The sequence below is a fragment of the Gopherus flavomarginatus genome, chromosome 1, assembly GCF_025201925.1.
Source record: "Gopherus flavomarginatus isolate rGopFla2 chromosome 1, rGopFla2.mat.asm, whole genome shotgun sequence".
NCBI classification, from domain to species: domain Eukaryota; kingdom Metazoa; phylum Chordata; order Testudines; family Testudinidae; genus Gopherus; species Gopherus flavomarginatus.
In genome coordinates this window covers 210,149,147-210,164,181 of record NC_066617.1, presented here as the reverse complement: position 1 = coordinate 210,164,181, position 15,035 = coordinate 210,149,147, and the positions used below count along the sequence as shown (strand labels likewise).

The following is a 15,035-nucleotide window of genomic DNA, read 5'->3' as shown; positions in this document are numbered from 1 at the left end:
CTGTGCCCACCCTGGGAATGTGCCAGGCATACACAGGCACACTGCTTCCTCCTCCTCTTCCTCTGCCTTTATCACCTGAGTCTTCCCTGTCTGCAGCCACAGGGATGGGTCAGCCACCTGTGAAGATGGAGACAGCACAGAGAGTCAACATCAGCTTGAATGTGTGCTGTACTGTGAAATGCAGTTCTGTGAGAGGGCTGGCTTGGCTCATATCAAACGCAAAGCTAGTGTAGAGGGCCCAGTTCGGCTGCCATTTACACCAATGTAAACCCAGAGCAATGCCCAGGGATTCAGTTGAGTTACTCTGCTTTTACTTCAGTGTAACTGAGAACAGATTTTGGCCATGAATTAAAACAGGAGGCAACGCAAATACCATTCTTTATTATGTGATTTACCCAGCAAGATGCAGAGTGCTCCTGTGAGATACTGAGTGCTCTCAGCACACGCAGAGTTCAATACCTTGCTGTATTGAGCCAAATAGCAAATTCATTGTCTCCATCTGTACTTTATTTTGTCTTACGATGGATTATTACTATTATGTATATTACAGTAGCGCCTATCAGCCCCAAATGATATCAAAGGCTCCCACTGTGCTAGGCACTGTACAAACTTATGCAGAGCGTCTCTGCCCCAAGGAGCTTACAAACTAAATATTCAAGGCAGATAAAGGGTGGGAGAGGAATCACAAGCACAGAATGGGGAAGCGAGTTGCCGAGGCTCTTCTGATGGCACCTGATTAACAGCTGAAGTTCTCCTCCTCACCTCCTACCCATACTCCTGGCTTTAGGGACTAGGTGCAGTCCGAGGAAGTTAATCTCACACATACCAAAACAGAGAACATTTGTTTTGTTACCAAGTGAACCACAGTGGAGAGGAAGAGTCTGGTGAGCATTTCTGTCTGGCAAAGCCTGATCTTGAGCTAGCACTCTTTTTGAAGTGCTCTGCCACTTCCTTTGTAGGAACAGAACAGCAATTCTCAAACTGTAGGTCAGGACCTCAAAGTGGGTCACAACCCCATTTTAATGGAATCACCAGGGCTGGCGTTAGACTTGCTGGGGCCCAGGGCCAAAGCCCAAGCCTGAAAGCTTCAGCCCTGGGCAGCAGGGCCCAGGGTTACAGGCCTCCGCCTAGGGCTGAAGCCCTTGGCCTTCAGCTTTGCCCCCTTACCCCACACCCAGAGCAGTGGGGCTCAGGCTTTGGCTCCTAACCTGGGCAGCTGGGATTGGGCAGGCTCACGCTGCGATCCCCCATCCTGGGGTCATGTAGTAATTGTTGTTGTCAGAAAGATGTCATGAGGCAATGAAGTTTGAGAACCCCTGGAATAGAAGGATGATCTTCCCGGAGGACTGTGTGCTTGATGTGCTCTTGAATCTGCTTTGTTGTAGATAGATCTTGGAATATTACCACCAAGCATTAATAGGTCTAATATCTAAGTAGACTCTTGACATCTACTGTCCCTAGTTAGGAGTGATTAGCCCTATATATGAGCAAAAACGTTCCTGATTTTTAATATTAATTTTTAATAGATTTTTATCTTGACACTGTACTTTAAAAAAAAACCACATCCCAACTGATTGCAAACCGCATCCCACTAGCAGTATATGTACACTGATTGGAGAACTGTTGACCTAATGCATTTTAATCGTGGGGAAAGTTAAAAGGGAATGTATCTATGTTTGCTCACAACAATATTTAATCAAAGCTTTGGAATGTTATCCGCTATATTTTATTACATAAAAAAGGTCTTCGTTGTCATCTCTATTGAAGCAACTGAATTAAATATCGGGGGGTGTTAATAGAGAAAAATAGGCGAGTGTAAGAATTGGTCTTTTGTTGATATTTCTGTTTGGAGTGAACACGTATTCTGAGCAGAGATAGACAGTGTGTCACATTTTAACTACAAAGACCTTGGAAGGAAATAAATAAGCAAAATGCCAATTGCTTGTTTCACATTTTCTTTATTGACTGCCACTGACTGAGTTCTCAAACTGTGTGTCAGATATCATTAGAACAGTTGGAGCTATATTAGAATTACAGCAAGATTAAGAAAGATGGTGTGCTACATGCAGGCTGGGGAGAGCTCGGTAGGAATTTGAAGCCTCAGCACAATGATGGACACACACCCCCCAAAGGGTCTACAAACACGTTGGAAAGACATGCTTATCCTTGCATCAGTTGTCACTAATGGAAGATGACTCTGCAGTGGTGTAAACAGATGCACTTAAAGCCTTTGCTGAAAAAATGTTGCAACTCCCAAACATTGCACACTGTTGTTCTCGCTTTTGTTCTAAGAAACTCATGGCACATTCATTGCAAGTGCACAGTCTCTCAGGGTTTTTTCACAGCAATCAGCTTAGCTCCGACTTTAATTTCTTTAGGCTAGAGCAGGTCTGCCAGGCTTTTCACCATACAAGCCTTGCGTTAATGATGGGTGTGTTGGGAGCTAATTTAATTGTGCACTCATTCATATTTGGTGGATGTTACCAAAATCCAGTACAGTTTAAAGACCTTTTCAGCAAATACATCAGTTTGGCAGCACACTTGTTTTATGTCATCCTGACATCACAATGTTTAGGCTTAAGCTTCAAAATCCACTAGCTGCTCGCCCAGCCCCTCAGTCATCCAAGAAAAATTTAAAACAAAAAATAACCCCTCTAGATATTCACTGATACCTATGTAATGACTCTGTGAATGAGGCCTGCGAACAGTGACAGACTCCTGGATGCTTCATCAGCAGGATCAGCCTAGGAAGAAGGAGCCGAGGCAGGCTTCTCCTCTCGGGATACAGGAATGGGTCTCTCGCTGTAGCTGGTGTCCATGTTGGACTGGACTTTTGGGCCAGAGAAAGTCAGCATGCCATCAGCAGACAGGGAGCAGGTGATGGCAGATTGGTCCACGTTGGAAGGCAGGCGGTATCTGCGGTGGAATTCGCGGGAAATGTAGCCATGGTCGTCCTGACAACAGACAGAGGGAATAGATGGCTCAGTCAGAAATGGTGCCTGGTGTGACTTGAGGCACACCCCATAGCACGTTTTAATCTACATCATCAGAGTGTGACTCCATGTTTACATTGAATTCCAAACAGTTATTTCAAAGCCACTATCTCAGGCACGGCTATGAATGTATATGCATTTTATTCTACACTACAATTTATTAGGGACAAATCCTGCCTTGGCTGATATCCTGTGCAACAACACTCATGCCAACCGAGCTACAAAGGGTGTCAATCAGAGCAGAATTTGGCTCTTACCACATGATGTTGGGCGTGACTGTCAGCGGCGCTGAGCACCTGCAGCTCCCACTTATTTCAGCTGAAGTTGTAAGTGCTCAGCGCTCTGAAAATCAATGCCTATATTTCAGTATGTTGGAACCATCAGTGAATGAAACGAGGCTGTAATTCTGGCTCCTCTGATGCTGTTGGCTGAAAGAATGTGAAATAAAAAGAAAGAATGACATTAAAGTGGCTTTTTTCTCCCTTTACGGCAAATACTGATTGGGCTCTGAAGTTTTGTTTTCCCAACAAGTGTCTTCATGGATGAGAAGAGTTTGTGCCCAGTCCTCCCTCCCACCATTGGTATTATTGTTATTCACACTTCAATCCTCGCTTGAATTTCCATGTCATATATGGTCAGTTTCCAAGCCCTAGGCCCTTTGTTGTTTTGGGTTTGTTTGTTTTGCTCTTCTCGTCCAACCCAGCATATGAAAACTTGGCTTTCCACAAGTAATCCTGGATTATGGAAACTCAGTCATTCTTTGACAGTTTCAAATAACGTTCTTTTCTAGTCAGACATTATTACTGAACAGTGCATATTGTCATCTGACTGTTATGGAGCATGATGATTGAAAATAAACAACAGACAAATTTTCTCATTATTATCAGAAATCAGGTTGATCTTTGCCAGAGCCGGGAACCTTCATTTAGTGACTTGGGTTTAACCTTTAGACTCATAGACTCATAGACTCATAGACTCATAGGTCAGAAGGGACCAATCTGATCATCTAGTCTGACCTCCTGCACAAGGCAGGCCACAGAACCCCACCCATCCAATTTTATACAACCCCTATCCCAGGACCGAGTTATTGAAATCCTCAAAAATGGTTTGAAGACCTCAAGCTGCAGAGACACCACCAGCAAGCGACCCGTGCCCCACGCTGCAGGGGAAGGCGAAAAACCTCCAGGGCACCTGCCAATCCGCCCTGGAGGAAAATTCCTTCCCGACCCCAAATATGGCGATCAGCTAAACCCTGAGCATGTGGGCAAGAGTCACCAGCCAGCACCCAAGAAGGAGTTCTCCGCAGCAACTCAGTACCCATCGCATGCAACATCTCCCCGCAGACCATTGAGCAAACCTGTCTGGTGGTAATTCAAGATCAATTGCCCAAATTGACGATCCTATCATAACATCCCCTCCATATACTTATCAAGCTTTGTCTTAAAGCCAGGAAAGTCTTTTGCCCCTACTACTTCCCTCGGAAGGCTATTCCAGAACTTCACTCCCCTAATGGTCAGAAACCTTCGTCTAATTTCAAGTCTAAACTTCCTAATATCCAGTTTATACCCATTCGTCCTCGTGGCTACATTAGTACTAAACTTAAATAATTCCTCTCCCTCCCTAACGTTAACCCCCTTGATGTATTTATATAGGGCGAGCATATCCCCCCTCAGCCTTCTTTTGGCCAGGCTAAACAAGCCAAGCTCTTTGAGTCTCCTTTCATAAGGCAGTTTTTCCATTCCTCGGATCATCCTCGTAGCCCGTCTCTGAACCTGTTCCAGTTTGAATTCATCCTTCTTGAACATGGGACACCAGAACTGCACACAGTATTCCAGATGGGGTCTCACCAACGCCGTATACAACGGTACTAACACCTCCTTATCCTTGCAGGAAATACCCCGCCTGATGCATCCCAAAATCGCGTTTGCTTTTTTAACAGCCGTATCACATTGGCGACTCATAGTCATCCTGCTATCAACCAGTACCCCAAGGTCCTTCTCTTCCTCCGTCGCTTCCAACTGATGCTCCCCCAACGTATATCCAAAATTCTTATTATTAATTCCTAAATGCATGACCTTGCACTTTTCACTATTGTATTTCATCCTATTTCTATTACTCCAGTTTACAAGGTGGTTCAGATCTTCTTGAATAGCATCCCTGTCCTTCTCCGTGTTAGCAATACCCCCCAGCTTCGTGTCATCCGCGAACTTTATTAGCACATTCCCGCTCTTTGTGCCAAGGTCAGTAATAAAAAGGTTAAATAAGATCGGTCCCAAGACCGATCCTTGAGGGACTCCACTGGTGACCTCCTTCCAGTCCGACAGTTCACCTTTCAATACGACCCTCTGGAGTCTCCCCTTTAACCAGTTCCTTATCCACCTTACAACTTTCATATTCACTCCCAGCTTTTCCAATTTAAATAACAGCTCCCCGTGCGGAACCGTGTCGAACGCCTTACTGAAATCTAGGTAAATTATATCTACCGCATTTCCTTTATCTAAGTAATCCGTCACCTTCTCAAAGAAGGAGATCAGATTGGTTTGGCACGATCTACCTTTAGTAAATCCGTGTTGCAGTTCGTCCCAATTACCATTGACCTCTATGTCCTTAACTACTTTCTCCCTTAAAATTTTTTCCAAGACCTTACATACTACAGACGTCAAGCTAACAGGCCTATAATTACCCGGATCACTCTTTTTCCCTTTCTTAAAAATAGGAACTACATTAGCAATCCTTTGAAAAATAATTCTGGAAAAAGTAGAGAACATTATCCTTCCCTTTTGTACTTCCCCAACTGAGGAACACCTTCAAGTCAGAAAGAGAAAAGAGCAGGATAATTCCCCTCCAAAGTTGCCTGCTTTTTCTGCTTACCTGTCTCTCATTGTGCTTGCCATGGATTTCCACAAAGTCATCCATAATCCTGACACTCAGATCTTCAGGAGAGAAGTGTTTTACATCCAGGAGGATTGTAAACTTGTTCCGGTCAGACCTTACCTGCAATTAATATGGTAATAAAATTAACCAATAATTTGTTGACTCAAAAACAAAGTAATTCTCAGTCTCACCCTGAGCATGATTGTCTCAGAAGTGATTTAAGAAGGCTAGAGAATGGTTATGGGCCTGATCCAAAGCCCACTGAAGTCAATAGGGTTCTCCAATAATGTCAATGTGCTTTGGCTAAGGCCCTGTAATTGCAGGCTGGTAGAATTCCAAGACATCCATAGTGCTCCTTGAGTTTGCATCCCTTCACATTGCCCTCATTGTGTCACTCCATCTCTTGAATATTTTTCAGAATCTATCATTAGAGATTTATTAGACATTTGGGTTGTGCTCAGCAGCTAGTGGTGAAATTATATCAGTTATGTAGCTTCACCTGTTTTGTTAAGCTAGCACTTTTGCTTTTTACTCTCGCTTTTAAACCACACTTCCTCTGCAAAGCTGCATAGATTCAGGAAGAAAGTGTGATCTACAGTTTTGTGGACTGGCTTGTAAGTCTAATAAAGTTCTTGTGGCTCTAGCTCTGCTGGGCTTCTGCTAGATTTTTGGAGGAAACCCGGGGAAGATTAGTAGAATGCAGAAAAAATGAACATCTGCGCTCATTTTGACATTTCAGATCTGACTATTTTGAATACAGCCCAATGTACAAAATGTTCATTTTGCATATAGTCTTTGGAGAACTGTTCTTGGTATTTCCAGTATGAGATTGTAACACGGCGGTCATGAGATGGTGAACAAAAGAAACGAAAGGAGAATGTTCATGCTCAAGATTGAATTTGTACCTGGAGTCCCATCCCCAACAAAAGTAAGCTGAATATGAATGTTCATATAACAGAGGAAGCTTTGTTTTTTCCCCAGCACATGGCAAACTGCTGGCAGGGTCATAAAGTGATCCTTTTACAGTATTGTAAAAAACCTATAGCTCAAATCTATTTCTTAAAGGGAAAAAAATGATTTCCTTTGCTAAGATTTCCTGTGATAATTTTCTGTGATGGTCAGGTGGGCTTACTGTTTTGCAGGAAACCTGCTAGTTTTCCTGCACCTGTTCACATCAGACCCAATTGATGTAGTCTAATTGAATCAAGGAAAGTAGCAGGTGGTTGTTACTATTAATGAATTGACAGCAGAGGTAAATGGTATTCAGTAAAGGAGTCTTACCTCTGAAATGCCTGATTCCAGAAGGGTGCGGAAGAGAGAGTGCCTGTAATAGGGGCTGATGGTGGAAGAGAACAAAGGCAGGAGATCATAATCGAAAAGACCCTCTCCGAAATACTGGTCAACCAAACGGCTTGGAAATAAGGGTCCAAGAGCTCGTTTGAACCAGGGGTGCTGGATGGTAATGTCCATGTTTTCTGCTTCTGCAAGTTCGACGATGGAGAGAAGACAGTGCAGCCTCTGGGGACAGTGATGTCTTTGCTGGACTGCACAGTGGAGACTCAGAAAGCCTCCCTCTTTATATACTACTTTCACAGAATAAAGGCATTAGTGGGATTTCTCTGGAAAGACATGATCTCATGATTAAGGCAATCTGGTCAGCAGAAATGCAGAGGCTGACCTGAGAATGACAGTCTGGTTAGAATCAGTGCCAGATATCTGTGGACAGTAGCTACTTTCCAGCATGCTATGCTATCTGGGGCTACCTCTACCCAGAGAGAAAATAGGCTCTAACTCTTAACATAGACAAGCAATTCAAACAGGACTTCTTAATTTAATTTCTTGTGGAAATTTTCTAAAGGTGTCTATATACAGTTACTCTAGCTAGCTTTGATCTAGCTAGATCAGAGCCAGCTCAGGTATGCCTATACATGCTGCAATCATACTTCCCAACTGCGGAGCAGACATCCCTTAAGTGTATTCAGTGGGACTTGTTTCTTGCTATCACGTTTATGGGTATTGGTGTGTGTATTCAATATGAGAACTGATTGGAATATGGTAAACATTTTTCTTTCATTTTGTTTCTTTATTTAGGGTACACACATTTCTAAGGAGCCTTGTGGTATTAAATTAGACTGTTTGGGGGACAGAACATTTTAATCTTTGAGGGCATTGATGCACTTCAGTCCCTTCTGTTCTGTGCCTCTGGCACACAGCAGTGCAGTCTCCTGAGGACTGTAATACTTTAGTCTAATTCAGGTTACATACTTCACCAGTGGCAGTGTGAAGCAGAGCCTTCAGGCAGTGTATCACCTACTATGCAAAATCAATGAGATTGGTGGGTGCTCATATAAAGAGCTACGCTTCGTCTTCATTGCAGAAAGAGGTGTGTTTTTTACACTGAGTTGCTGTAAATGTAGCTAGCCCAGATCAACCCTATACCTCCACCTGGAGTTGACTTCCACTAGCGGCATCAGGATTAAAATGACAGTGCCCTGTCTCTCCACTATGAGTTTACAACAAGACAGCTATCTCGTAAAAATGCTCCCTTTATTTGTAGTGATGACCTAGCCTGTTTTGTAAAATATTGGAACCAGTCCAAAACATAGTCCTCCACCAGACTTTTTTTTTTTTTTTCAGTTTTAGATCTGTTCTAGTGTAAGCAGGGTCTGAATGAGCTCTCCCCTGACATCTAGTGATGAGCTGGTGGAAAAGACTAGGTACGCAACATGGTGGAGCTGCTTTTCTAAAATGATCCCTTTTGCCTGGTGTTGGATTATAAATCCCTTTCGTATTGAGTGCAGAGGTAATGAAATGTTGTTATGCTTATGGTGTGAGTACAGGGCAGCAGAACAGTACTTCACTTGCCCTGATTGAGGGGATCACTCTAAAATGAACCTCACGCTCTAAGCAGGGGTAGAGATGCCATCTCCCAGTGGAGATGAGAGGAGTTGGGGATAGGTGTTTCTATTTGGTGGTGTGGAGTCTGCTGAAAGAATCCTAGGCACCATTTGACCTTCCCCTGCCCAGCGTTTAAGGACAGAGCTTATTAGACTCAATTGAGACATTTTTTTCTGTTCAGTGATGACCAGAGCTGGGTCATTGATAAGCAGATTTGGGTCTATGCCTTAGACCTGGTGTATGGACAGTGGTTAAATGAAAGACAATGCAGAGGCAGTACTGGCAGTGAGGTTTCCTGCTACTCAGTGAAATCAGTAAGAGCTGACATCACTAAAGACCTGGATTAAACCTCAGAACATGGCACTGAGTGTCCAACAGCAGAAGCATGTGACCAGTGGCAGCAGGGAAAAGCAGCAGAGGCAATGGCAAACAGTGAGTTGCAGAGGTGCACAGCAACCACACAGACATTGCTCAACATCCCCCCTCCTTTCTTGGGTTGGAGGTGAACCCCTGTGAATGCACGTCTGAACTCTGGGTCTTCTCTAATCAAGGACAGTCAACTGTGAGTAGGGTTCAGTGGAGGGTGCGGAGAGCGATGTGATAAAGGGACATTTGTTCTTCAGACTTTCCCACTGCAAGGTGGGAAACAGGTACAGGACGCTGCCCAGTGCACTGTGGGTCAGGTTTTCCTATGGTTATATGCTTTTGAGTGAGGTTGTGATGTTTTCCCAAATGTGCATGTGGTTCCCTTCCTTTTAATAAAAGTTATCTTTTGTTATACACAGACTCAGTGCTTATGAGTGGGAAAGTATTGCCTCTTAGAGACACCTAGGGTAGTGTTATGTTTTCCCAGATTACTGGGTGGAGGCTTTAGCCAGTTCTGTGTCATATTGTTAAGAGGAACCCCTAGATAATGAACCCAACCCTTGTTGCTGCCAAGTTTCACCTGGCAGAAGGGTTACCCTGGTAATAAGTTACCGTAAAGTGTGTGTCACTTCACACATTTGCCTTTACCATCCCAGAAGGCCGGACTGTTCCAAATGTTACAGCTGCATGCCCAACACTTCTTCCTCCTCTCCCACAACTTAGCTGACTTTTCCTCCCTCCCAATCCCTACTTCTGATGACAGACTTGCTGACATGGGGACCGTTGCTCCCTTGTACCACTATTGTCACTGCAATGATCCCATACTTCACGGTACTTCCCAAAACATACCTGGGGGCTAGTCTGAGTTGAGGGTACATGGCTGAATACACAACCACAGTGACAAGGGCCACAGGACTCTGTGGATTCCTTTCACAGGGTTCCAGAGATGATCTAGGGAAGGGAAGGACAGCTGAGTAGGGGAGAAAGAAAAGCCATCCAAGTTGGGCTGCTTTTGCTTGGAAGGAGGTCATGAATATGGGTAAAGCATGTGAGCAGGTGGCTGTAAGGCAGGAGCACTTTCTTTTGGTGATGGGGAAAAGGTAGCCAGAAACTAAAATATCTTAGTTAAGGAGGATTTGTAGGGCTTATTAACCTTTTGAGGTTCACCCATGACTGTACTCATATTTTTTCAGATCAGTAGTTTGTTTATATTTAGTTTTATTTTCAATTTTACCAGGTGATTTAAGCAGCCAATAATGTCTTCTTGCAGCATCTGTATACTGGGGAATATCTCTCATTACACACTGACGCAGCATGCCCCCAAAGAGGTGCAGTAGTAGGATTTTCATTCAAATGGTCTTTCAGGGGAGTCTTGTGCCGCTAGCTCACTTTGACACTTTTGAAAAGCTAAATTCTCATCCAGAACCACCAAGACAGGCACATGAGAAACATCTCATTTAGCAAAGGCCAACATACTTCTTCACTATGCTTTCCAAAGAATACAGCACATCCTTGAGTAAAACAGATGTCTAGTGGGCAAGGGGCAGATTTTCTGAACTGTCATTAGTTTGTCAATATGCCTTATTTTGTAGACTTCTCACTTCTAGGCCAGATCATTGGTTTAAATCCCATACTGGCTCTTGAGTTCAAACACAGTACTAACACCACAGTAAGTATTTAAGGCATTCTATTGAGCAGGCAGTCATTACCGCTGTTGCCACTGGGAAGTGCCTTCATGTGATTTTGAGGTGATGGTCATATTATGCTTCTAGATCAGTGCTACTCAAAGTGGTGGTCTGTGGACCGGTGCCAGTCCGCAAGCCATTGGCTGCTGGTCTGCGATGAGTTTCCAGGAAAAAACGAGAGAAATAATAGTATCATTTAAAAATCACACTGGAATTCCATCAAGAATGATTATCAGTCGATAAAAGTCGACAATATTAAATAATATGTTTTCAGAAGCACATATTATAATATTGATAATTATGGATAGCGCTACAGCATGTTTTGCATGAGACGTGCGAGTGCGCACTTACCCTATTCCTTTGCATATAAAGACTCCGCCCCACCGGCAGTTACCATCTAGAAGTTGAATAGAGAGCGTGATACAGATCTCTGAGTGTTTGTCATTTGGGACCCCGTCTGAACCCACTGATCTGAGAATGTAAGTACTAATAATATTATACATTTTAATAATTATTTTCTATCCTATTCCGCTGTATCCCTTATGAAGTAGATAGAGACAATTGAGCACCACACACCTATAGCCAAATAGACAGTCCTTGTAGGAGCAGGATATTATAATTGTACTAATTATACTATAAGAATTGATGTAAACTTTGATTTCATTCTGCCAGCCACCCTTTTTGAATAACAGAAAGGAATGACCATCTGAGACTGCGATCCTGTTTCCAATATGCATTACTATTAGGACCTGTTATAAAGTTTAGTTAGTAAGAGACAGGATTTTATATTGTGTCTATGATAAATAGATTAGAGAAATGTTGAGAGCCTGAAGCCCCAATGTGAATTGTTTTAGTTATAAGATTTAACAAGGCTTGATTTACAATGTATTCTGCTGAATATAAAATACTGCTGTCTGTATACCATTGAAGGTTTCTGTGAGAGACTGTTTGTGTGAACGAGGAATACATGCATCAGGAAAAGATAAAGTGTGAAAGCCATCACAAATGTGCAGATGGTCAAGAAAAAGTGAGAGACTTGGAAAGACCAGAAGACAATCAGAAAACATCCATTGTATCTGATGCTAAACATGTTAGCAGCACTGATGACCTCAGAGGTGAGGCGGGCACCCCCGAAGGCGAGACAACAAATAGGAGATAACGATGGGAAGCCCGACAATAACCATGAAATGATAACAGCAGAAAAACCCAAGATTAACACCACTTAAGAACTAATGATTACAGGATGACATTGCAAAATGCATGGACTCAAATGGGAATTTACAACTATAAAGCTGCAGTGTTTTGCCATGGAACTCTGTCTTCAGTCCTGCAAAGCCTTGGAGCATCGGATCGTGACCGACAGAGTCCAGCTCCTCACAGGTGCTCAATCTAACTGACCATCAGATTGACTCGAGCTACAACAGACTGGTAACTATAAACATCAACTGGCAAGAGTGTGTGTGTGTGTGTGTGTGTGTGTGTGTGTGTGTGTGTGTGTGTGTGTGTGTGTGTGTGTGTGTGTAAGAGAGAGAGAGAGAGAGACTGTTCCCCCTGAAAAGATCACGTGTGCTTTGTATGAGCATAATATCCTCGCTTTCTCCATATCCATATATCATTTCACACACACTCTCATTGTTCATACTTATAGCCTTCCTCTCTTCTAGAATCAAACCTATGTGTTTCTGACAGGAAGTTCTCGAAATTCCTCGCTTTCTCACTCCATATCTTTCAGATAGGTAAATCTTATTTTTGACGTTCATTATTCATTCTTTCTATATGTTCATACCATCTTAACTTTCCAATCATTATCCTGTTTGCAATTTGATTTTGAAATTTATATTACTTTCTTATCCTAACATTACTTACCTTGTTAATCAATGTTCTACCGCACATATTTCTCAATAAAAGCATTCCCACTGCATTTATTCAGCTTTCAGCCTAATATCATAAATTAAGTATATACCCAGGGTAATGGAATTTATATTAATTATTTTTATGCCTAATTTACTGATGGCAAAGAGATACCCAATCGACATATTTATCAAGCAGAGATATCCGGTTGCTGAACATGCAAGTAATTCTGAATCAAATGACGGCAATAAAACCGAAGTTTTGTCAACAAAAAGAATTCGTACTAGCTTTACTCGGAAATATGACTCCTCATACATTCAGTTCAGTTTTTTGGCCACGAATGATGGTGGAGTGCCAAAACCACAGTGCGTTATTTATGGCAATGTGTTGGCTAATGATGCAATGAAGCCGTCAAAACTCAAGAGGCATTTAAATACAAAACATAATGAAATTAGTTCAAAGCTGGAAGAGTTCTTCGAAAGAAAGCATGTTGATTTAAAAGGCCATCAGAAACAGATCTTTGAAGTGTCACACATAAATACTTGTGCTTTGTGAGCTTCTTATAAAGTAGCACTTCACGTTGCTAAGGCTAAAAAGCTGTACACAATCGGTAAGACACTAGTGATAGGCTGGATTAAAGATGTCTGCATAGAAATGCTGGGCAAGCCGGCAACAAAGAAAGTGGCTCAGGTGCCACTTTCAAATAACACTATAGCTCAATGAATTCACGATCTGACTCACGATATGGATGATCAGCTCATAGGACAGATTAAATTAGCAAAGTACTTTTCTTTGCAGCTTGGTGAATGTACAGACATTGCTAATATGGCAATTGTGATGGTATATGTACACTTTGAACATGAGGGTGATTAGAAGGAAGAGTTTTTGTTTTCTGCTTCTCTACCAACAAAAACAACTAGTTCTGAAGTGTTCAAGACTGTGAGCGACTACATCATTAACAAATGTGGGTTGGATTTCAAGTTTTGTGTAGGTGTATGTTCTGATGGTGCTGCCGCAATGACAGGACAGCATTCTGGAGTGGTAAATCAGATTCAGGCGCTTGCACCTGAATGCAGGTTGATGCACTGCTTCCTTCACTGAGAAAGTGAAAAAAAAGTCAATAGAACTAAATAGCGTGCTCAGCGAGGTCGTAAAAATTGTGAACTGTTTAAAGGCGAATGCTTTAAATTCGAGACTATTCGCTGTATTATATGATGATATGGGAGCTGATCATAAATAGCTCCTATTGCATGCCGATGTACGTTGGTTATCGAGGGGAAAAGTCCTGTAAAGAGTATTTGAGTTCCAAAACGAGCTTGCCCAGTTTCTTCAGGACAAAAAAACAAATTGGTCACAATTGCTCCAAGATGTGGATTAGATAGCCAAGCTGGCTTATTTGGCTGATATCTTTGCCATCTTTAATGATCTCAACACCTTCATGTAGGGAAGGATGGCTTCGTCTCCTACAATGGCAGACAAGATCGACCAACAGAAACGAAAGCCAAAAGCATGAAAGAGTTGAGTGTCAAGAGATTGTTATGACATGTTTCACAACTTAGCGACAATCATCGCCTATGCAGGCAAAGACCTTGATGTTACATCTCTACAAAACGTCATCAGTGAACACTTGACGAATTTGGCAGAACATTTTGAGTTTTACTTTCCAGCAGAAGAAGATCCACAGAAAGGGACTGGATGGATCTGCAATCTGCTTATTCCACTGAAAGATGACTTAACCATCATTATGGAGGATAAATTGTTGGAGCTGGCTGCTGATGAAAGACTGAAGATGAGTTTCGAAACTACAACATCACTTGCTTCCTTTTGGATAAAAGTGAAAGCAGAATATCCTGAGCTTACTGAAACTGCTCTGAAAACTCTTCTCCCATTTCCTTCAACACACCTCTGCGAGACTGGCTTCTCAACCATGAGTGTCATTAAGACAAAGTACAGGAACAGTATGGATAGTCATTCTCCATTGTGTGTGGCACTGTTCTCAGTTGAACCATGACTGGATAAGCTAACAAAGAAGAAGCAGGCTCCCCATTCACATTAGTAAAGGTTAAGGTTTTAACATGCCTATTATTGTATTGTAATATTGTATTATTTGTTTGCAAAATAAACATAAAATAAAAAATGTCTGCCAACTTTTATTTTATTCATTATATTGTTTCTGATATAAATTAATATGACTACAAATGTTCAAATAATCTTTTCTTGGATCATAAATGAATAATAGTCATTTTATACTATCTGCACAGATGCACAACCTTTCAGTCAGTCTTCAATGTATTTAAATGGGAACGTCTCTGTATGTACGCCACACTCCCATTCCAATTAATACAGTGAAGAATGTTAGTTTTTCTGA

At 42.2% G+C, this 15,035-nt stretch overlaps 1 protein-coding gene and 1 pseudogene across 1 annotated transcript; one reads left to right on the top strand and one right to left on the bottom strand.

Moving 5' to 3' along the window:
- Positions 1–2,704: 2,704 nt before the first annotated feature.
- On the bottom strand, positions 2,705–7,348 carry CRYAA (crystallin alpha A). The gene is made up of 3 exons (XM_050936736.1): positions 7,149–7,348; positions 5,865–5,987; positions 2,705–2,954 (listed from the first exon to the last, which is right to left on the bottom strand). Exons 1-3 carry the CDS (start codon positions 7,335–7,337, stop codon positions 2,745–2,747), a joined length of 522 nt encoding a protein of 173 aa, XP_050792693.1. The 5' UTR covers positions 7,338–7,348; the 3' UTR covers positions 2,705–2,744.
- Positions 7,349–12,826: 5,478 nt separating this feature from the next.
- Positions 12,827–14,723, top strand: LOC127042972 (SCAN domain-containing protein 3-like; annotated as a pseudogene).
- Positions 14,724–15,035: the final 312 nt, after the last annotated feature.

Bases quoted from the DNA above. Each gene is read 5' to 3' on its own strand.
- CRYAA (XM_050936736.1), bottom strand. From the start codon at position 7,337: ATGGACATTACCATCCAGCACCCCTGGTTCAAACGAGCTCTTGGACCC. The intron at 5,988-7,148 runs GTAAGACTCCTT...TATTAATTGCAG, and splicing joins TGGAATCAGGCATTTCAGAG to GTAAGGTCTGACCGGAACAA. The intron at 2,955-5,864 runs GTAAGCAGAAAA...GTCTGTTGTCAG, and splicing joins GCAAGCACAATGAGAGACAG to GACGACCATGGCTACATTTC.